Source organism: Misgurnus anguillicaudatus, chromosome 22, assembly GCF_027580225.2.
Source record: "Misgurnus anguillicaudatus chromosome 22, ASM2758022v2, whole genome shotgun sequence".
Classification (NCBI taxonomy): Eukaryota; Metazoa; Chordata; class Actinopteri; order Cypriniformes; family Cobitidae; genus Misgurnus; species Misgurnus anguillicaudatus.
Window position 1 is genome coordinate 3,179,118 of NC_073358.2, and position 23,395 is coordinate 3,202,512.

General features: G+C 35.7%; 2 protein-coding genes across 5 annotated transcripts in view; both read left to right on the plus strand.

Moving 5' to 3' along the window:
* The first annotated feature begins 1,765 nt into the window (after positions 1 to 1,765).
* On the plus strand, positions 1,766 to 13,803 carry tlcd5b (TLC domain containing 5b). Its single transcript, XM_073860607.1, has 4 exons — positions 1,766 to 2,144; positions 2,542 to 6,852; positions 7,033 to 7,235; positions 8,927 to 13,803. The coding sequence occupies exons 2-4, from the start codon at positions 6,785 to 6,787 to the stop codon at positions 9,457 to 9,459; spliced, it is 804 nt and encodes a 267-aa protein (XP_073716708.1). The 5' UTR covers positions 1,766 to 2,144; positions 2,542 to 6,784; the 3' UTR covers positions 9,460 to 13,803.
* Positions 13,804 to 14,671: 868 nt separating this feature from the next.
* arhgef12b (Rho guanine nucleotide exchange factor (GEF) 12b) overlaps positions 14,672 to 23,395 on the plus strand; it is a 107,335-nt gene continuing 98,611 nt past the window's right edge. For all 4 annotated transcript variants that reach the window (XM_073860732.1, XM_073860735.1, XM_073860734.1 and 1 more), the window contains exon 1: positions 14,672 to 16,104. In XM_073860732.1, the coding sequence (XP_073716833.1) occupies positions 16,073 to 16,104 (32 nt within the window). In that variant the 5' untranslated portion in view covers positions 14,672 to 16,072. The remainder of the gene's footprint in view (positions 16,105 to 23,395) is intronic.

Here is a 23,395-nt window from a genome sequence, read left to right on the forward strand (position 1 = left end):
CCACAAAAGAAAATAATATAGGCTACTAATAAAATAATAAAAGTGATAAGAAGTAAATAAATAAATAAATTAAGAGGGAGTGTTATTAAACAGTTAATTTAGTGTAACGTGTAGGCTTCATGTTTTCTGTATTTTCTATTTCACAAAAAGAAATAACACATTTTTTTAATATCCGCCGGAGCCGATGAAGTTATTATTGGGCAGCGCTCCGACATGTGGTGCTTTCGCACTTTCGGCGACCCCTCTCTCCTCCTCTATCACTGTTTAAATAAAAGGTAAAATGGGCAAAAATATAAACAAAAAGAGATTATCCTTAATATAATTTTGGTAAACTTTATTTCAGATCACTATTCCTCGTACTAAACATGAACCTTAAGAAATTGTATAAGTTTGGTGCGATATTGTCTCCTGAACAGACATCATATCAGTCTCACATAGCTGCCTGCAGAATTAAGTGACGCCATAGCTTGTAAACTAATCAGAAATGCGGGAGCAAAAAGTATTTGAAGGCTGAAGATGATGTGACAGTTAATGATTTAATAAATTTCATTAGATACATTACTTTAATATTTATTAAATATATTATAAATTAAATTAAATAATTTAATAAATGTTTAATTTAAACGATGTGCTTTGTACATTTACTTAAAAGTTTATCAATAGCTTTTCAGTGTCTAATGTCATTATTCGCATCTGTTTCAAGTTTAAGTTGCATAATTAATAAGAAATGGTTAAATAAATAATTGACATAATATTGACGCACATTGACATATAATACGCTGTGGTCTTTCACAAATTTACAAATTCAGTTTAATCTAAATTAATTATTGTTTCAATTATATTAGCAAGTCTAGTGACAATTATTGGTGTTGATGTAATTTGTGAATTTTTGTTTAAGAGAGATGCAGTTGAGTGCGTGTGTACGTCATCTTCTCGCGATACTATCTGTGTACTTCAACGCATTTCTAAAATGGTGGCGTGTGCAAAAGCAAACTTCAAATAGAGATCAAGCTTATCTCAGAAAATCTTATAAAAATATTAAAAGTGCAAATAACACTTAAAACAAAAGTGAGACACACGCTTTCAGGTTTTATCTCAGGCCAGGTTGTTAAGTCGGTGGATAGCCGGGGCATATTAGCCCAGAGACACCCATCCATGTGTCAGATACACTTTAAAAATCTTAAAATAAAATCTCACAGCATAAATAGTTAACTATGAAACTATTCATTCACAATTATTTAAACGTAACCCGCACAGGCCCGTGGGCGGGCCATAGGGGCGTAGCCTATCTATGGGTTTCTGTACTTCATGTTCATGTTCATATCTTGTTTTTTCATAATACACTGGAGTGGAAAGGATTAATTGAAATGCAGACGGACCGCATATTAATATGGACAATACTTACATATCATCTCAACACCAGTGGGTGTCCACTCTTTAAAATGCATCCCGCAATTTTAATCCAAAACAACGAAAAATAGGGACAAATGCCAAAAGATCCGCCTTTGTTTACATGCGCGCTTCCGGTTAGTATGATCGATCATGTTCATTTTCAATAAAAAAAAGTTAATTTTCAATGAAATATCGATTCTTGAAAAGTAATCTATTTCTACTCCGTTAATTTCTTCCCCGAAAAAATGACACCGCCTTTTTCTGTTTTGTCCAATCATATAAGGTTTGAGAATTTAAAATGCCCAGGGAGAGCATCATTGGGTAAGCGAGCTGTCATTTAGCGTTCCTTAGGTGTTGACTGGATAAAGCCAAAATAAAGCCAGCCAATGCCTAGCCAACAAAGATTTGATTGATGGGGATTGTAACCAATCATCATTTTAAACGATTACAAGGATTCAGTTTGATTGGTTTGTGTCGGTAAAATGTTCGTCTGCGCAGATCTGCCCAAACACACGTACACTTGCGCAACCAAATGCTGTTATGCTAGCGGCTATGGCTAGTTATACAGAGCTTAAAGAAACGATAAGGTTTAGATATAAATATCTCCGTTTTGGATCGTCGATTGCAGATAACTTTTTTGTTTTGGAGAAGGTGATGAGGAGCATGAGCGAGGTGCAAAAAGACCAGACTGTATCAAAATAAAGACGCGTCACCAGAGATGCATTGAGCAGTGGAGCTGCTGCTCAGATACAGTAAGTTTGTCTTGTTATGTTCATCATGCATTTACAGTTTTTGTTTCATGTTAGCTGTTTTGGATCGTAAAATAAATAAGACACGAGATTTACATGTGTTCATTTTTCTATGACATGTTATGTAAATGCACATTTATAGTGATATGAATCTGATGGATAGAATATAAAAACTAAAAACAAGAAAATAAGATATGTGGGGGAAATATGAGTATTATCAGCAATGCTGAGCATTATAAGCATAAGTTATTTAGCAAACATAAGACATTTGTAATTATAAATATTATGTTCATGTATATTACATCATAGTTTCTAATACAAATAGTTGTATGTCTCTAACTTTTGACTCAAACTAAAATCTTTTTTTGCTGTGTGTGTTTTCTCCTTGTAATGTAAAAAGGGCTTCAGCTGACACAGATGAGGACTGCAATCTGGAGTCCATTCCTGAGCGACCACATTCAAAATAAACAAGTATTTTGTTATAATGTGCAAATGTTTTTTTCTGAAATAGTTTCTTCTACATGCTTTGGTGGGCAGAGTAGTTTTGAATCGATATACATCATGTACTATGTAGTGTTGACTCATTTCAGAAAATGCTAGATAGAAGATAGAAACACCAGTTAACGATTGTAACAATTCATCCATGGAGTCAAAATAGCAGCGCATTTATTTGAAAAAAAAATATTGCAAAGCAAAATACTCAAAGTATTGAGCAAAAAAAATGCAAAAGAATAAATGAAGAGTTTGGTTCCAAAACACGATAAACGCCAATTAACGGCCAAAATCAGTATTGTATCAGGTAAGTATTTAAAAGTAAATTCTTAATTTCACGCAAAATACCATATCCGCTGTGTTATTCTGTCATCTTTTTTCCCAAAACGCACTAAATGGCACTCCCCTTCTTCTGCAGAATGTAATAAATCCGCTCAACCAATCACAGCCCCTCATTCAACAATGGCGGCGCGGAATACACACAGAATCCTAGTTTTCCTCATCTCGTACTTTGTGATCAACAAACAAACAAAAACAAAATAATACTTTGATGGCATTGATAAACCTGTGGTGGTTTTTTGTGACGGGAAAGAACGTAAGCCATCAGCATGTAATAATTTACGTGAGAGGCACTTGGGAGACGGAAAAATGCCGGTTGCTTGTTCTCCCGACAGCATCAAGCTTCTGTCATGCTAACACATTGACCCCAGGGGATCTTATGAAAAACTTTCCATAATTCTTTTAGCGTGTTATTTATCATTATATGATACCTAATGACACACCAACCCAAAATATATACATTAGCATTGCGACAATGACGGCAGAATTGCTCTGTTTGCTGCAGAGACAAGAAATCACATGTCACATTTTATTATTGTTTTAGTATTATTTGTATATGTATACATACATACATACATACGTCTCTATACATTAACGCTGTGAGAGATACTTCTATACCTATTTACCACAAAAATCCTCAACTACACCAATAGCTTGCATGTGAAATTTTGTTTCTGGATATTGTGTTAGGTGGTGAATTCTGCCATCTGCTGGTTAGAGATAAACCTAAAAGGATTACAGGTTAGGAAAGAAATTGATTTGTCCAGGTAGCATAGGGCCATAGAGAACCATTCATTTGACTGGATGATGCCAACTGCTCATATAACAACTATTGTGATACATTTTGTGAATATATTTATGTATAAACATTAGAAAAGACATAAAAAAAAAAAATTCAAATAGTATAATTTTTGTAGTTTTTGATGCATTTTGTAATAGCTATTTTAACAAAAAGCCACAAAAATGCGACATAAAAGTGCCAAATAAGACACACGGACAAGACTTAGGGGGGCGTGCACACAAAAGCGTTTACGGCCGCAGCCAGCGCATGTTTTTAAAGGGGCCATGGCACAAGACTTTTTTAAGAAGTCAAATAAATCTTTGGTGTCCCCAGAGCACATATGTGAAGTTTTAGCTCAAAATACCATATAAATAATTTATTATAGCATGTTAAAATTGCCACTTTGTAGGTGTGTGCAAAAATGTGCTGTTTTGGGTGTGTCCTTTAAAATGCAAATGAGCTGATGAAATTCAAATTTGATCACAGTGATGGTGGCCAAATTTCAACAACCTATTTTTTTCATGTGCTTGTAGAGAATGCCTTACTAAAACTAAGTTACTGGGTTGATCCTTTTCACATTTTCTAGGTTGATAGAGCACTGGGGACCCAATTATAGCACTTAAACATGGAAAAAGTCAGATTTTCATGCCATGTCCCCTTTAATTGTTTTCAATGGAAGCATTGGTTTTTCAAAAAAGCCTGCAGCTAGCGTTTATTTTCCGTGCTGAAAGCCACCACACTGCGGTTGAAAAAGATGAAACTTTTTGGTGAAAGGTTCAGCTCGTAAATGTCAATTCTCACACAGCCGTCCAATCACAGTGGAGGAGGGGCGGCACAAATATCTCTCTCTCTCTCTATATATATATACAGTTGGCGTTTTTAGCCACGTAAAAAAGCTTTTGTGTGTGCACCCATTTAAAGGTGGGGTGCGTGATCTCTGAAAGCCAATGTTGACATTTGAAATCCCCTAAACCAACACGCCCCTAACCCAATAGAATCTGGACCTTCTTTTGATAGACCCACCCCACACATACGCAACCCAGGCAACGATGTCAGGTAGTAGACACACACCTTTCTGCTGTGTGTTTTGGTACTCGGCCCGACTCCCGTTTCCAAAGTGTTTTTCAAAAAGCACGCACCCCACCTTTAAGCTGCATTCAGATTAGCAGCGACTAGCAGTAGCAGAGCGACACGATCTCATTGATTTCAATGTACGACTGCGCAATGATATTAGGCAGTGTCCGAAAATAGTCCCATTAGTAACTTTCAATAGCTGGGGACTATTTTCGGGCACTGCGTAATATCTTTTCGCCTCCTGCAGCCATTTTACGGCAGCAAAGTCCTTGATTATTACGCCAGAATGAGAGTATAGTTAATAGACATATCTGCCTAGAAAATCACAACTTTTAATTTTCCATCGGTTTTCGTACACGATGTAACTACAGAAGAGTCAAGTTTTAAATAGGAAAAATATCAAAAACTCTTTGGTTATTTTTTTTAGCGCAATGCAAATGGTCTAAATAGATTCAATGGATTATGCTAAGCTATGCTAAAAGTGGTACCGCCAGACCTGGAGATCAGCTGAATGGATTCCAAAACTGTAAACATCAAATGTTTAAAGTGACACTTTGTAGTTTTTCAACCTTCGTAATATATTTTCAAGACCCTTGTGATGGTACATTGACTTAAAATAGGTTAAATGACATGTCTACCATAGCCTGATGGGGTCTGTATCGCTTTTACTCGTACTTTTAAACTTGGGGTTTTGGGTAGTAACCCGAGCACAAAACAAAAAACTACAAAAATCTGCTTTACGGCATATGTCACTTCCTCCACTTCCTCAAACTCGGACATTGTGGCGCCGTGGTGGTGTCATGGACCTAGGACACGGGCGATCCGGGTTCGATTCCCCTTTAAGGCAATTTTTTTAATATAAACTTTAACCAAGCGACCACCGTTACAACTGGCTTGAAAACGTGAGCTACGCGATCTTTTGGCGTTTGAAATAAATAAAACCCATAAAATTATATTCATATGACATGCTGGAAGGCACACTTTGTGACCTAAAGAGTTGTCTTCTTTTCCCTTGCGACAGTGCTGCGGCGCTTGTGGCCTCTAGGGGCGCTAGACGTGAAAAATACATGTCTAGCACCCCCTAGTGGCCAAAAAGTTCCATGGTGTGCCTTTAACTTTAGGGGAGATGAAAAATGAGCAAACTTTTTTTTAAACTGGAGTGTCCCTTTAAGTTTATTGGGGTCATATTTACCCCAAGAAGCTTAATAGGCGTTAAACATACCTGTATACAGTTTACCATCTTAATGGAACACTTTGGATTTTAATTCGTCTGTCTAATGTGAGTCTATTGACTGACACGCATTAACTTATGTCCTGTGATGCATTAATTATTTACACATGAAAAGCAGAGCGTGTATAGTATATCGATTTGACTAATCAGACTAATCCACAGGCTTAGAGGTACTGTAAGGTCCTATAAGCACCTGATACAAACACACTGCGTGCCTCACTCCTTGGCCCAATTGAATGAAATTAAGCTGTTGGAGTTTAGGACAGCACAAATCACGACACTGTACGCTCAACGACGGACACAGAGGCGAACCTACATTAGATTGGATGTAGATTAAATCTGGTGGCAACAGCACAATGAGCGTAGCGAGGGAGAGGGTGCGTTATATTAAGACTTCTTATGGTTAAATGATGAGCCCGCGAGGGGCTCCCTAAAAATGCAGGACCCCAGGCAAATGCTTTGCCTGTCCCATTGCTATGCCAGCCAGATGAATGGGTCTATGTTTTTAGGAATTGAACTGAGGTATATTTGGAGTAAAGAAACTAATCTTATAAGAGGCTCAACCTGCTTGGCCACAAGAAGAAGAGGAAGCGAGTGATCAGACGTGTTATCGATGTATCAGGCCACATTTATATAGAAAGTCACCAAACGCTGCTGGAAAAAGATCTAACTATTGGATTTTTGTGTCATGAGACCTAATTTGGATGTAATGTGTTGACACAAAGAATGCAACATGGACTTACCAAGCAGCATGCACCAATGTTTGTATTCATACGCATGTCGACTAATATAAGGTTTGTAAATGTGATCTGTTGCAAATGTATTTATGTGACTGAAATAGTGTCTAGATAATTTAACCTAGAACATGTACCTTGTTGTATTCCAAGTGAAATTTATTTGTAGGTGAGTGTCTAGATTGTATAATAATCTACATTTGTGTCTTAATAATATTTGCATTTGTTTTGACATTTCAGTGCAAAGATGCCTTTATTTATTCTGGAGACTACTTGCAGCCTCATTGGTTGGCTCTTTCTATACGTGTTGCTGTGTTTCTTAAATACTGACAGAGATGATGAGTGGAACTGTAGGTTGGTAACTCTGTTTCATGGCATACTGATAGTCTGTTTGACTGCCTATATTGGCTTCATTGCTGGGCCATGGCCTTTAACACACCCAGGTAAGATTTTCTTCTTTGTTTGGAAGGTTATAGGGGTGATAATGCAAATTAATATCTGTTATTGTTGATTACACTGTTTATGAAGATGAATGATAGCTCAAACCACACTCTTGAAAATAAAGTTGCTACACAATGCCATAAAAGAAAATTTTGGGGCTGAATGGTTCCATAAAGAACATTTAAAGTGCACCTATTATGGCCTTTTTACAAGATGTAATATAAGTCTCAGGTTTGTCTAGAATGTATCTGTGAAGTTTCAGCTACCCCATAGATCATTTATTATATCATGTCCAAAATGACACTATTTGGGTGGGAGCAAAATGTGCTGTTTTAATGTCTGTACCTTTAAATGCAAATGAGCTACAACTCCTCACTCCCTTACAAACAGAAAGTGAGCGCTTTCAGTTCGAATAGATCTGATTAACACAGTCTGAGATAATAGTATCTAGTGGACAGAGTACAACTTGCTGAGGGTGGAAACAATGGTAATGCAGGACTGTAAGTGGGCGGGGCTTGATCAGTGTGACCTCAAATTGATAAGAGATCCAAAACGGCATGTCTAATAAGACTGCTTTGGTTTAATGCGGATTAAAAAACAAAAAGCGGGTGGATTTTTTTTATTGTAGGGTAGCTGTGTTGACACACTGCCAACAACACACATTATGTCTAAACTCCTTGTAAAAGTGGATTTTGCATAATAGGTGCCCTTTAGCATCTGAACTGTCTCTAATCCCTTTTAAAAAGTGTAAGCCAACTCAGTATTTGTCTTTATACACAGTGAATTCCTGGTGAGGGTTCAAAACCTTTTGAGATTGTTTTGTATCCCTTTTCAGCCTTATGGAGTGCAACTACTCTTGATGGGATATTTTTAGAGAGGCATGGTTCACAAGAGCTGATGCTTCTTAAGGAAAGCAATCTTAAAATGTTTGAGTGTCTTTTAATCGATTTGGGGTGCGTTTCCCAAAAGCATTGTTAGCCATCTACTGTCGTAAGTTTCGTCGTTACTGACAAAGTTCAACAATTTGGTGTTTCCGGAAACCATAATTCAAACGAACATTCGAAAGCTGCATCGCAAACTTGTGCGGTTTGAATGAAAGCTCTTCACCTGTGGTTAGAAGCATCGTTCCTTGTTATTATAATATGTAGATGTACGTTGATCATGCTATTGGACAAAATAAGCAAAACACATGTAGTACATTCTATATCCATCTTTTATCCATCCAAATATTTATTTTACGTCTTTAAGTTTGTAAACGGAATTTAAGCGCTGCATTTGAAAACTGTGCATGTGCGCAGTCCTACGACCCTGAGGAATACCTGGGAGGAGTAACGTAAGAGGGAACTTGCGTGTGAAAATAAACAACAAATAACTAAATCATGATAACAAAATCAGTCTTCCGATGCAATATATTTTATTTAAAGCAATAATTTGACATTAAATCAATTTGAAAAAACAATAAGAAAACAACACATAAAATGACACGAGAAATCCGTGGGAGTGCCACGGAAGAAACATCCGTGGTCCCGTCATGAAAAAAGCAGAATTCCCTGACATGGTCACGGATAAAGTGATCAAATTTTCTGTGACTATAAAACGGATTTCCATGAGATATGTTGGAACATAGGCCATATGAGGTTTAATAGCCCCCTTTAGGAATAAATAGGATCTGACTTCTGCCTCTTATTGCCAGGCACAGAAAACACATCTCTCCAGATATTGGCTCTAGTCCTCAGCCTGGGATATTTCCTCTTTGACATGGCTTGGTGTGTGTACTTTCAAACGGAGGGTCTCGTGATGCTGGCCCACCACACCATGAGCATCCTCGGGATTTTGCTGGCTCTGGGTCTGGGCGAGTCAGGCATCGAGACCTGCGGCGTTCTCTTCGGCAGCGAGATCACCAACCCGCTCCTACAGGCACGCTGGTTTCTCAAGCGGGTGGGCCGCTATGACAGTTTGGCTGGAGACGTGGTGGACCTGCTCTTCATTCTTCTGTTTGCCTCTGTGAGGATTGGTGTTGGAAGCAGAATGCTGTACTGTGAGTTAACGTCCCCAAAGCCATTACTGATCGTGAAAATAGGCGGGGTGGCTATTTACACGCTCTCCTGGATCTTCATGATAGACATTGGACGGTTTGCCTGTCGGAAAACTCGAGCTAAATACAGGCGATGGAAAGAGCAAAGGAAATTGGATGATGCTAACGGACATGCGATTAAGGTCAAATAGGCCGTTTTAAACATGTGGGAGGAAAGAATGTGTTTGAAACGAGTTTTTTGTGTTTTTGTGTAAGTATTTTCAAAACCATTTGACAGAAATTGCACTTATCAATCTCTAGTAATGAAATATTTGTAGGCTGGACATAACTTAAAAATCCACAATTTCTTAAATTTATTCCATTATTCCTCTTTCACATAGGTTTCTATTAAATTCAATGACTCTTTAGGTCTGCTAAGAACATTTAAAAATGTCCTGATAAATTCCAGTTTTTAATGACTGTTATACCATCAAACAAAAGTGCTTCAAAAAAAAAGTAAGTCCCATTAGAAGACTTTAGGAAACTTTTAAGGGGACATTTGAACTTTAAAATACACATTAAAGGGGTGATTCTCACGAAAACCTGGTTTTAAAAATGTCAAGCATGAAAATGTAAAAATTGCTTAAATTTACTTTTTTTCCCACCAGACATTGAAAAACAAAGTCTGGAGTAAATGGGAACATTGATTTAAAAACTTTTACTTATCATTTAACACTTTTTGTAACATAATTTAAAAAATTAGTCCTAAAAAATCTCATTACCGCAACAGTCAGAAAACATCAACACTAACATATTTTCGAAATGACATGACAAACCTGAAAGAACATAATTTGGAGATTCTGCACATGCATTTAAAATCAAAGTGTTATGCTTCTATTAATTAAATTAACATTTAATAAGCATCTTTTGCGGTAATGATAATCAAAATGTCGTGTAAGCATTCTGACAAGACAAGATTTCAAATTAACTGTAAAAAAAATGATCTTACCTGGTAGCCATCTTGAAGTAACTGGTCCATGTGCTTGGTCACTCAAAATCAAACTTTATTAAAATTCTGTATGTGTGCTTAAACTGTTCTCAAAAAGTGTTGCGGAGGATGAGAACATCAGGCATGGACACATCATTCTCCTAATTTTTCTTCATTATTATTATACATGAATATTCAGTAAATATTTTTTCTGTCATCTAAAGTAGTCTAGCAAAACATCCATTTATTTTTTTCTTAATAGTTTTGTGTTAATTTGATTAAATTACAGCATAACGCATGTTCAAACACAGCCAGACACATTGCGGTAATGAGAATTTCAGCAGAAAATGAGATAAAATTTACAATGATAAATTCTTATGTTGAAATCACACATTGTGCAAGGTAGAACACAGTATTGTGTTAATTCTGATGCTTTTTAATGTTACTATATTACACATTTTAAAGCTAAAATCATTATTGCCGTATTGTTTCAATCGTTTCGTGAGAATCACCCAAAGGTGCATTGTGTAACTTTTAGAAAGATCTCCTGACAGAAGTGCATTTGAAATCACCTAAAATAACACGCCCCTACCCCAATAGAATCTGTACCTTCTTTTAAAAGACCCGCCCCACACATACACAACCCAGCAGGGCTCCAGTCCAGATTACTTACTACCAAGTGGTGGCATTTTGCCACCAAATTTTGAGAGTGTGCCACTGAATTTTATCCAGTCACACATGTGCGACCAGTAAATCTGACCTTTTTTGTGATGTGACACTGAATTTGAAACATCACATTGTACTTTCTGCATCTATCATGAAAGTATTTTTTAGTAATACAGTGGAAATGAGTAGAAATGTGAATATTTGTTTAGCATGTTAATTTACGGTATGTGCCCCTAAATTTTCTGGTTGCGCCCCTAAAATTTTCAGTTGGGGGCCACTGTGCTCCTAATGAGTTAAGGGCTCGTTATAGTCGTGCAGTCCTACGGCGTAGCAGCGACGGCGTAGGTTCCGCGTCGGTTTTCATTTATACTTTTGCGTCGTCGTCGTCCGCGTCGACGTGCAAACACACGCGCGACCGCTGGTAGGCAGTATCCACGCGTGTAACCACAGTAGCAGCACAAACGTGAAAGAAGAAGAAGCTTAGCAAGTTAACCCACAAACGAAGAAGAAACAGCAACTTGTTGTGTATAATTTGAGTATAAAGACCAGCAATGATGGAAGTAAATAAACAGTGACTTTTGATGCAGTTTGAGTTAAATCACTCCTCAACTTGCCCCATCTTTGTTTTCACCGTCACAAACGGAAATACCTATGACGCAGTTTTTTTTACCTGATGGGAGGGGTTCTGGTGGACCAATCACAGCGCTACGGCGTAGAACCTACGCACGACTATAAATCGCCCTTAAGTCTGGAACCCTGCCCAGGCAACGATGTTGGTTAGTAGACACGCCCCTTACTGCTGATTGGCTACAAGTGTGTTTTAGTTGTTGGCCCAACTCTCTTTTCCAAAGCGTTTCTCAAAAATCATGCACCCAGCCTTTAAGGGGTAAGCTGTTGGTTGCAATTCCCAATCTCACCACTAGATGCTGCTAAAATGTACACGCACCTTTAATTTATATTAAAATAAAATAAATGTAAACATTTTTAAATAAAGATATAATGCAACATGATCAAATAAAATTTCACTTAATATTTTTACTATAGTGTACAACAAACTGACAAATGTTTAAATAATCTTCTCAGCATCTCACAAGAATTCGTACATATTTTACAAGTTGGCTAATTCGTATGAATTCGTATGAAATTTATGATGCAAAAACGTACGATTATCATACAAAAAACCATAACAAAACCCCACCCCTAACCCCAAATTAGCCACCTCGTATGCACAAATTGCTATGAGATAAGGTTGTTCAAATGGTTACAAAGTGTGATTGCATTAACAAAAACATTTTTCAGGTACCGTATTATAAGTCTTACTTTCGGTTAATTAAAAGTTTCAAAATGCCATCACCAAAAACAGTACATTATGTAAATTGAGAATCTGGGAAGAATATTGACTGACGACAATGCAGTTAAGAACAACTGACATAATGCTATCAGATTTAACAGTGTAATGGTATTACACACATGGTGCAAATCTGCTAATGCTATTGAACATGAGACGATGTGTCCTTGTACAATTTCACCGTTCATCACTGCAAGGTCGACACTTGATGAGAAAAATGGAAACTCTGTAGAAATTGATGTCTAAATAATTCATCGGAAGTAGTGAGGAAATTCAGAAGTTTTTTTTAATTCTCCAATTTTGCCACCATTGTATTTTTATTCAATAGGTGTTTAACCTCCTCCATACTCTCAGTTTTTTTTTACTGCACAATGGAAATTCACCACCAACATCTTTCTCTTGCAGATATTCAAATGCAGGTGGGATTTTAAGTCACACAAATAGACCCCCAGCTTCCTGCATGATTCATTTATCCGTAAACTTTAAAGCTGCCGAATGATGTCTGGCGAATTTGAGTACTATGCCTTTGAAACAGAAACTTGGTTTCATCTTTTCTTAATCGCTTTTGCCTGCCATTGTCCTCATGTAGCTACTTTAAACAGGAAGGCTCATTTTTACAGAAAAGACATAAACATTAGATATTACACTGTAAAAAAGCTTTACTGGCCCATAATCATAGGTGAACAACTTGTAAAACCATACACGACATGGTTTTACATACAGTTAAGTCCATACATATTTGGACAGAGTTTGTGTTATTATCAAAATGTATTCCAATTACAGTCATATAAAACTAATGCCTCTGTCCAAATATTTATGGACCTACCTAGGTAAACTGTAAAAAGTAAAAGTTGTATCAACTTAAAGGCGCCATAGAATAAAAACTATATTTCCCTATAGGCATAGATGAATAATAAGAGCTCTGTACATGGTAATGACATATCGTGAGCCTCAAAGGCATTTGTTTCCTCATTTTTATGTAAACCCTGTGACTGCTGGAAAAAAGACCAATCTCAACATAACACAGACTGTGACGTCACAGTCGAGATATATACGCCTCAACCTTAAATTTCACATTAAATGAAGTACAAAGTTGTTAAAATGTTTACTAATGTGAGCTACTGACATGAGCCTCAGAGCAGAGCCAATCAGAGCAAAGCTCAACATTATTATTCATGACCCTTCCAAATAGGGCAAAAATAGACCATTTTCATCCAAAGGAGAAATCCTAGGGTTGTAAATGGACATGTAAAACCATTTCTGGATCATTTTTGCACTTAATAAAGCCACATATCTTCTATGTCAATATCAAAGAACAGTTAAACAAATTATTTCAATGCATTTTTTGGCATCTTTAAAAATTACTTTAGTAGGTAACGCCTAAAATCTGAAAGTGAGAACATTTAGGTTGAATTTATTTTTAGGCATTATCAATTGAAGTCATTTTTTAAGTTGATACAACTTTCGCTTTTTACAATGTATGTATGTGGTTCTCATATAACTTTTTTAAAGTGTATGCTATGTTCAGTTGGATGTCTCCATGTATACAAATATATTTCTCAAATAAAATAAAAAAATCTTAATTTTCACTCTTGCTTGAAGTTATTTCTATTATTTTATTTTGAATTTATTTTCATGATTTTATTAATTATTTATATTTATTTCATGTGCCATGACTGTGCACTGCCAATATCAGTATAATGTTCACACTTATACATCCAGTTACCTATATACAAGCTGTAACATTAAAACATAGCTACTATCATTAAAATTCGTATTATTTTTTTATTATTTTTATTCTGGATATTCTTAAATTACTATTCTTTATTTAAGAGCTTGCCAATAAGAAAGACATATTATTTATACTCAAATCTTGACGCATTGTTTAAACGAACCACTAGGTGGTGCAATAGATTAGTTTCCACCCAAAATATAAAGCAATAAAGTCACTCGTCTGTTATTATTTCTTTCTCAAAATGTGATTCACTTTCATTTCTATTAATTTTTATTCTTGTTAAAATATTAAGAAGTAATAAATGTTTAGGCTAAAATATATGCTTATATTTATTAAATGCTAAATTAATTAAATATATTAAAGTATATTATATATGAATGGGCAGCACAACGGATGACTATGACTAATGTTTAGAGTCTTAAATTAAACTAGACTTAATTGTGGTTAATGTATTTATTTGGAGTATTTTGGTAGTTTACACCACCCCCACCCCCAACTCGTTATTTAAAGTATTATCCTCCTTTATAACAAATCAACAGCACGTATCTATGTCTTTAAATTTGGTTTTATATTTCAGATACTAATAAATCTGTGATTTACTTTTACTTGATAAAATTTTATAAAATCTGACACCAATGCTAGGGAGACGGTAGAGTAGACCTATGACCTGCGGACGGATACACCAAAAAAGTGGTGAAGCGTCGCAGGCGTAGGGATCCGGGATGTGATTTTACCGAAAGTCAGGAATTATCTGTTTTTTGTGATCTTTTTTAATCGCTTTTAAACATTTCTAACGCGTGAAACTGACACGCGTGACAACATATATATGTGTTTTCTTTCTTTGCGTTCTTAGCGAGACTTATTTTTTATCGTTTGGATTTCGGCGAAAAAGCGAGCCCAAAAACTACTGAATTTCGGAAAACATGGAGACAAGAAGGGAAGGACCCGACTAAACCAAAGTTTCCAAACAAACGATTCCAGACAAGAGGGGAACCGTTCGCTGGAGGAAAAGTTGCTTTGCACAAGTTAGGCTACTTTCATTTGTTTCTGCTTAAAAACGACGCTTTCTTCCAAACAGAATTCCTGAATTGGGAACCACCGCTTGTTGTCCTCCCCAAACATCAAAGGATTTAAAAGTTCAGAAGATTTTGGAGTAGAAATGTGGCGTTTTTGGAAGTTGGACTAGGTGAAGGAATTACAATGAAAGATCGGATCATGTAAACGTTTTGATCATTCCGTGGATTGAATTTTCACTGCATCCCACAGATTGGATTTGCCAGGATAACGTTGCATTCTTTTGGAGAAAAACTCCATTCAGCGTGTAGGGGGCCTAAAGGATATATATACACGAATATATATTTAGTTTACTGACTTATTTGTTACTATACTATTGCGGTTACTGATTTTTTGTACGTTTTTTACAGTACTGAACATTCCGCGTATGGATCAAGCTTAGTTTAGGAATGACCGAATTGGAAGTGTTTCAGTGGGGGAATGATAACGTTAGACAACCGTCGGAACGTACAAAGTAAAATATCCGCGGAATGAACAAGGAGCATTTGGACTATCGTGAAATGCAACCGGACAATTTGTTTCATACCCAAAGCAGCATATGAATAAAATACTGCTTCGCTGGATTTCTGTTTGGGATTTACAGAGCGAATAGACGGAGGCAAGGTGAAGCCTGTCGGTCTGTGTGTGGTGGGATTTTGGCTGGGAAAATGATGAAGGGTCTTACTAAAGGCTACTAAAGAGTTACTTGCTCTGCATTGATCATCTATGTGCAATACGGTCGAGTGTGAAAGACGACTGAATGTGTGTTTGCATTTAGCATCGATTGCATTCCCCCGGACTACAAAAACCAAGACAGACAACCCAAGGAAATATAAAACATAAACTTGTGTGTTTCTATCTTGTCATTCACGAGGAGAGGACATTCCTGTAAACATAAAGACGAACTATCAAAGGTTGGAAGTGCTACGCGGTTGTTGTCGTTTTTATTATTTTTTCTTTGAAACACAAAGGTGTTTTACCACGATAAAATGCTAATTGGATAAGAGCTGAAGAAAATCAAGAAAGGAAAGCCCAATGAGCGGCACACAGTCCACGCTTGCTGAGAGGTAAATGATGATATAATATTTTACACTGTTATGTTTATATGATACTGTTTCGAGTGAGGTACCTCGTGGACTTTATGACACTGTTTGTCAACACTGAGGTATAACTTAAAGTTATATGTGGGAATATAATACATACATCAATTCACTAACAGTACCAAGGTATAAACATGTTATTGATATGACTTACAGTGAAGTACAGTGAGTGCTGCATAACGATTAATCGCAACTAATCGTTTTCAAAATAAAAGTTTTTGTTTACATCATGTATATGTGTATACTAGGTATAATAATTATGTACACACACACACACACACACACACACACACACACACACACACACACACACGCACACACACACACACACACACACACACACACACACACACACAAGCATGTATAACTAAAAAAAATACTAATATATATATATATATATATATAAACATATATATATATATTTTAGGTACCGGTATACATACTTATTTATTTTTACCTACTGCAAAATGTAACCTGCTTGTTAAATGAATATTCCACTTTCATAAAAAATCCTGATAATTTACTAACCCCCATGTCATCCAAGTTGTTTGTGTTTTTTTGTTTAGTCAATAAGAAATTTAGTTTTTTGAGGAAAAACATTCCAGGATTTTTCTCAATTTAATGAACGTTATTAGACCCCAACAGTTTTTCAGTGGCGTTTATATAAATTATATATGAACAGGGTTCCCACGGGGCATGGAATTTCTGGAATATCATGGTCTACTCCAAACACTGAACGTCAGGGATTTTTTTTGTCCATGTCATGGAATATCAGGGATATTGTTTGTCGCTTAAAATTTTAGTTTATATTTAAAATGTAATTCGCTTGTTAAATGAATATTCCACTTTCATAAAAAATCCTGATAATTTACTCACCCCCATGTCATCCAAGTTGTTTATGTCTTTTTTTGTTTAGTTGATAAGAAATTAAGTTTTTTGAGGAAAACATTGCAGGATTTTTCCTGGAATTTAATGGCTGTTATTGGACTCCAACATTTTTTCAGTGGCGTTTATATAAATTATAAATGAACAGGGTTCCCACCGGGCATGGAATTTCTGGAATATCAAGGTCTATTCCAAACACTGAAAGTCACAGATTTTTTTGCAATGGGATATCAGAGATTTTGTTTGTTGCTTTAAATTTTTGTTTATATTAATCAAAATGTAACCCACTTGTTAAATAAATATTCCGCTTTCATACAAAATCCTGATATTTTACTCGCCCCCATATCTTCCAAGTTGTTTATGTCTTTTTTTTGTTTAGTCGATAAGAAATTTAGTTTTTTGAGGAAAAACATTCCAGGATTTTTCTCAATTTAATGAACGTTATTAGACCCCAACAGTTTTTCAGTGGCGTTTATATAAATTATATATGAACAGGGTTCCCACGGGGCATGGAATTTCTGGAATATCATGGTCTACTCCAAACACTGAACGTCAGGGATTTTTTTTGTCCATGTCATGGAATATCAGGGATATTGTTTGTCGCTTAAAATTTTAGTTTATATTTAAAATGTAATTCGCTTGTTAAATGAATATTCCACTTTCATAAAAAATCCTGATAATTTACTCACCCCCATGTCATCCAAGTTGTTTATGTCTTTTTTTGTTTAGTCGATAAGAAATTGAGTTTTTTGAGGAAAACATTCCACGATTTTTCTCAATTTAATGGACGTTATTGGACCCCAACAGTTTTTCAATGCCGTTTGCAGTTTCAACGCAGCTTCAAATGGTTATAAACGATCCATTTTTGGCAAGAAAAACCCCCACAACTTCTCGTCTTGCTACAGCCTTGTGATGAGCCAGCGCGACCTTACGTATTACATAAGGAGGTTGAAAGGTCACGCGTCACATATGTGAAACGCATTGTGCGGACCATTTTAAACAATAAACTGACACAAAGACACATACAACAACATCGAAACGGTCCTCTTTTTCCACACTTGTAAACACTGCGGTGGTAGTTTTGCAACATCTTGCGTGACCTTTTGACGTGCTTATATATTACGTAAGGTCGCACTGGCGTGTTACACAGCTAGCGCAAGACGAGAAGTTGTGGTTTAAAAGTGCATTTTTAATTTTTCTTGAAGAAAATGACAACCTTTTCACAAGATAAGACCCTTATGCCTCGTTTGGGATCGTTTAGAGCCCTATGAAGCTGCATTGAAACTGTAAACTGTTGAGGTCCAATAAAGTCTATTAAATTGAGAAAAATCCTGGAATGTTTTCCTTAAAAAACTTCATTTATTCTCAGCTGAACAAAGAAAGACATATGCATTTTGGATGACATGGGTGTGAGTAAATTATCAGGATTATTAAATTTCATTTTTTCATATTCCTGTAAGTTTTGATGTAAGGAATCATGCCATTTCTTGAGCCAAGCCCCAAGTGAGACTACAATCTAAGCAGCCGTTTATTTGTTTATTCATTTCACCTGTTTAAGCTACATTTTCTATAAACTTGTACGGTGTACACCACATTATTTATCAGGCTCACCTCATAGGTCAGAAAATTAAGCTTTTAGTTTGTGAATGTCAGGGATAAGTCAGGAAATTTTACATTTGGCTTAGAGTTGGAACCCTGTATAAATATAAAAATGTATACACATGTAAATATTTCTTAAATGTGTGTGTATTTATATATACACAATTATTATACACAGTACACACACACATATGATGTAAACAAAAGCTTTTATTCTGCAAATTATTAGTTGTGATTTATCGTTATGCAGCCCGCGGGTTATGTAAGTACCATAGCATCCAAGTATAGTTATCATTTAGTACCACATTGCTCATAAAAGTACAGCTATCTTCAAATACAGTCATTGTACAATGGTACCACTACAGTACTTTTGCAGTTTCAATTGTATGAAAGGCATTAAATGAACATTGGCATGTTGTGTAGACATTAACAATCATAATTCTATCATGTTGTTTTGGACATGTGATGTAGTACCACAGTATACATTGAAATTCCTTCAAGTACCATGCATATGAAAGATAAAGCTTATATATGTATGGATATCATCCAGAACCATTGAATAAATAAAATTTAGGGATGCATAATGATGAATCTATAGCAGAATAAAAGTTTTTGTTTACATCATATATGTGTGTGTGAACTGTGTATAATAATTATGTATAAATATGCACACATGCATGTATAATTTTAAGAAGAAATATATATTTATATATTAAGTATTTATATATAATATAAATTATACATAAATATACAAATGTATATACACATGTAAACATTTCTTAAATATAAACATGCATGTGTGTGCATTTATATATGCAAAATTATTATACACAGTTTTCACACCCACACTTATGATGTAAACAAAAACTTTTATTCTGCTATAGATTAATCGCAATTAATCGTTATGCATTCCTAATATTAATATTACTTTAAGTGTATATGGGTGATTCTCACGAAAACTTGGTTTTAAAAATGTCAAGCATGAAAATGTAAAAATTGCTTAAATTTACTTTTTTTCCCACCAGACATTGAAAAACAAAGTCTGGAGTAAATGGGAACATTAATTTAAAAACTTTTACTTACCATTTAACACTTTTTGTAACATAATTTAAAAATTAGTCCTAAAAAATCTCATTACCGCAACAGTCAGAAAACATCAACACTGACATATTTTCAAAATTACATGACAAACCTGAAAGAACATAATTTGGAGATTCTGCACATGCATTTAAAATCAAAGTATTATGCTTCTATTAATTAAATTAACATTTAATAAGCATCTGTTGCGGTAATGATAATCAAAATGTCGTGTAAGCATTCTGACAAGACAATATTTCAAATTAACTGTAAAAAAATGATCTTACCTGGTAACCATCTTTAAGTAACTGGTCCATGTGCTTGGTCACTCAAAATCAAACTTTATTAAAATTCTGTATGTGTGCTTTAATTGTTCTCAAAAAGTGTTGCGGAGGATGAGAACATCAGGCATGGACACATCATTTTCCTAATTTTTCTTCATTATTATTATACATGAATATTCAGTAAATATTTTTTCTGTCATCTAAAGTAGTCTAGCAAAACATCCATGTATTTTTTTTCTTAATATTTTTGTGTTAATTTGATTAAATTACAACATAACGCATGTTCAAACACAGCCGGACACATTGCGGTAATGAGAATTTCAGCAGAAAATGAGATAAAATTTCCAATTATAATTACTTATGTTGAAATCACACATTGTGCAAGGTAAAACACAGTATTGTGTTAATTCTGATGCTTTTTAATGTTACTATATTACACATTTTAAAGCTAAAATCCTTAGTGCCGTGGTGTTTCAATGGTTTCGTGAGAATCACCCATATATTCTGGATAAACCAAATGTCATGTATAGAGTAAAGATTATGGTGTATGTCAGGTTATGTTGTTACCATTGAATATTGGATTAGGTTTGATTTTATCGTCTGTTTTGCTTTTCTTCTCTTGAGTATGAGTGTATTCACTTTCTACCCTCCAGTACAGTCTCACAAATTTGTGGATTAAAAGAGGAACTGATTGGTGACTTGATGACCTGGCAGCACAAATATTTATAAAAGAGAGACATGTTTGCTGGACAGTGTTACTTGTGTTTAGTTTGTGCTTTTTGTTTGTTTGTCGTGGTGCACAGTTTGAGACAGGAAGTCCTTTAGACGTGTGGCCGGTATGTCACTCGGGAGCTTGCTGTGTTTTGATAATGCTGTTCTTAAGAGCACAGCTGGCCTGGACACAGCGGGCTGAATCTGACCCTATTGTGGTTTTACACCTCTTGAATTGTTACCTGTAATATTCTAGCATCCACACGTTTCAAAGAAAAAAACACGGAAACATGCTGGGTCAGTTTACAGTGTTGAAAAAGACACTTCTGTATTTTTTCTTACCCCTTAATCTTATTACATCATTCTTCATGAGCTACATATGTAGCAACCAGCAGGGGTTAAAAGAATAGGTCACCCAAATAAGAAAATTATCTAGCAATTTACTCAACCTCATGCCATGCCAATGATACGTTTCTTCAGTTGAACACAAACAAATCTTGTTTGTCTTGTTATTGTCTTAATGTAACTATATGGGAGACAAAGACAATATGCCAAAACTCCAAAAAGCACTATACATTCATCATTAAAATAGGGCTGCAAAACGATTAATCGTGACTAATCGATTAAAATGCAGAATAAAATATTTCGTTTACATCATATCTCATGGTCTGAGTCTTGATTGGTTGGTAATTTTCATAACCGGAAAGACGGGTCGCCTTCACAGGCATGTATGGTCACCTGCTCTCAGTTCAACACCTATATGTGTAACATACATCCAAGATATTTGGAAAACAAAAGTGTTAGATTAGTGTTAAATGTGTATTCTTTTTTTTTTTTAGAGAGATCTGATGGCGACTAGGTATTGCAAATGTGTGCTTGATTTCCTTCCTCATTTGGCCAGTCAGTTCAGGCTTGTGAGTTTTGGCTTGGGGGTCCAGAGGCCATGTCGCATGTTTAGGGCCATATGATTTCTGCGATGCGAAAAACATGGATGGAATCCAAGCATAAAAATGAAATTTACTGCACAATGTGGAACAATATTATTCATATTCCAGGGAGCTACACTGCGACCAAAATGGTCGCATATGCGACCTTTTGAACTGCCGTTGCGACCCTAATTTTTAATGGGTCGCAAATGTGCTACCTAATGTTTGGACAATATGCTATGATTTACTTTAAGCATAAGCATTTATTAAAACAGAAATGTGGATTTTAAGAATACGTTTTATAACGTGCTCTGAGCCATCAACACGTTGGCTTCATTTTGCGTGAAAGCACGTCGTGTCTCTCCCTATCAGTGTGCGTTTGCGTGCTCAGCTGTTTCTCAATGAATAATTAGGTGCGACGCGACGCAAGCGCAGTGTCTTCCATGTTTCTGAACTTGAGCAGAGGTCTTTCTTCACTGAGGACGCGGGACCCGTATGGTTCCGGGTTTATATTTTAAATGGTCTGTTGGGTCCGGTTAGGTCCTAGTTTAATTACTTTGGGTCCCAAGTCTGATTAATGTTGTGTTTATAACCCGAGTCGATCGGAAAACGGCCATGAGCGCTACTGCGCTAAAGCTCGAGTGCTGTTTTAGCGTGCCTCCGGTTTCTATGGCGATGGTTCTTGTTACGACCACGCGCAGCATTTTTCTTTCTCACATTTTTTTAATAATCTTATTATTAATAAACCATATCTTTTCTAAAACCATATCCATATTAAGTTTGGACAGAGATTGTAGCAAAGAGCAATGCTAATGTCAAGCCAATTGCACTGAACGAGCAAAGCAATGTAAAGTCTGTCACCGGGACAGCAAGTAGACTTTTAAATTTGAAATAATGAGTGGATTAAGCTTTTTAAATCGGCAAGAGAGAAATAGAAAGATAGGCACTTTTACTGCTTCTGCTCTATCTAATAGAAATTATTACCATTTTAACATCAGTCATAACATTTATAATCTATAGACCTGCACTGTCTATTAATATACTATACATATTGTATTATATTGAGTTTGATAAAAGGGGTCTAATTGCTTCATATATCAGTGCAAAAACAGTAAGTGTTTTCGTGGTGCTTTGACAAACAGTGTCAGCTTTGTTAATGGCAAAGAAAGTTTGGGGTGGTTAGATTGATGAAATATAATGTGAAATTAATATTAATTTTCAATAAATCAAAGTATTGGGTTGGGTCACACATTATTAGTTCTTCGTCACATGTATAGTAGACCATTATTTGTCAGTGGGTATTAATTGCCTTTTTTACCGGCTACCACCACCAAGTAAATTTCAGATCTTTGGGAAACACTGCAACGTTTAAGAAAACAAGAAGGCATGTGCAAAAGATGGCAAGTAAAATAAAAAGCATATCTGTATGCAATACAGTTTCATTATTGTTCATTATTATCCAGAGCGCCTTAAAGGAATAGTCTACTCATTTTCAATATTAAAATATGTTATTACCTTAACTAAGAACTGTTGAATCATCCCTCTGTCATCTGTGTGTGTGCACGTAAGCACTGGAGCGCACTGCTACGCTACGATAGCATTTAGCTTAGCCCCATTCATTCAATGGTACCATTTAGAGATAAAGTTAGAAGTGACCAAACACATCAACGTTTTTCCTATTTAAGACGAGTAGTTATACGAGCAAGTTTGGTGGTACAAAATAAAACGTAGCGCTTTTCTAAGTGGATTTAAAAGAGGAACTATATTTTATGGTGT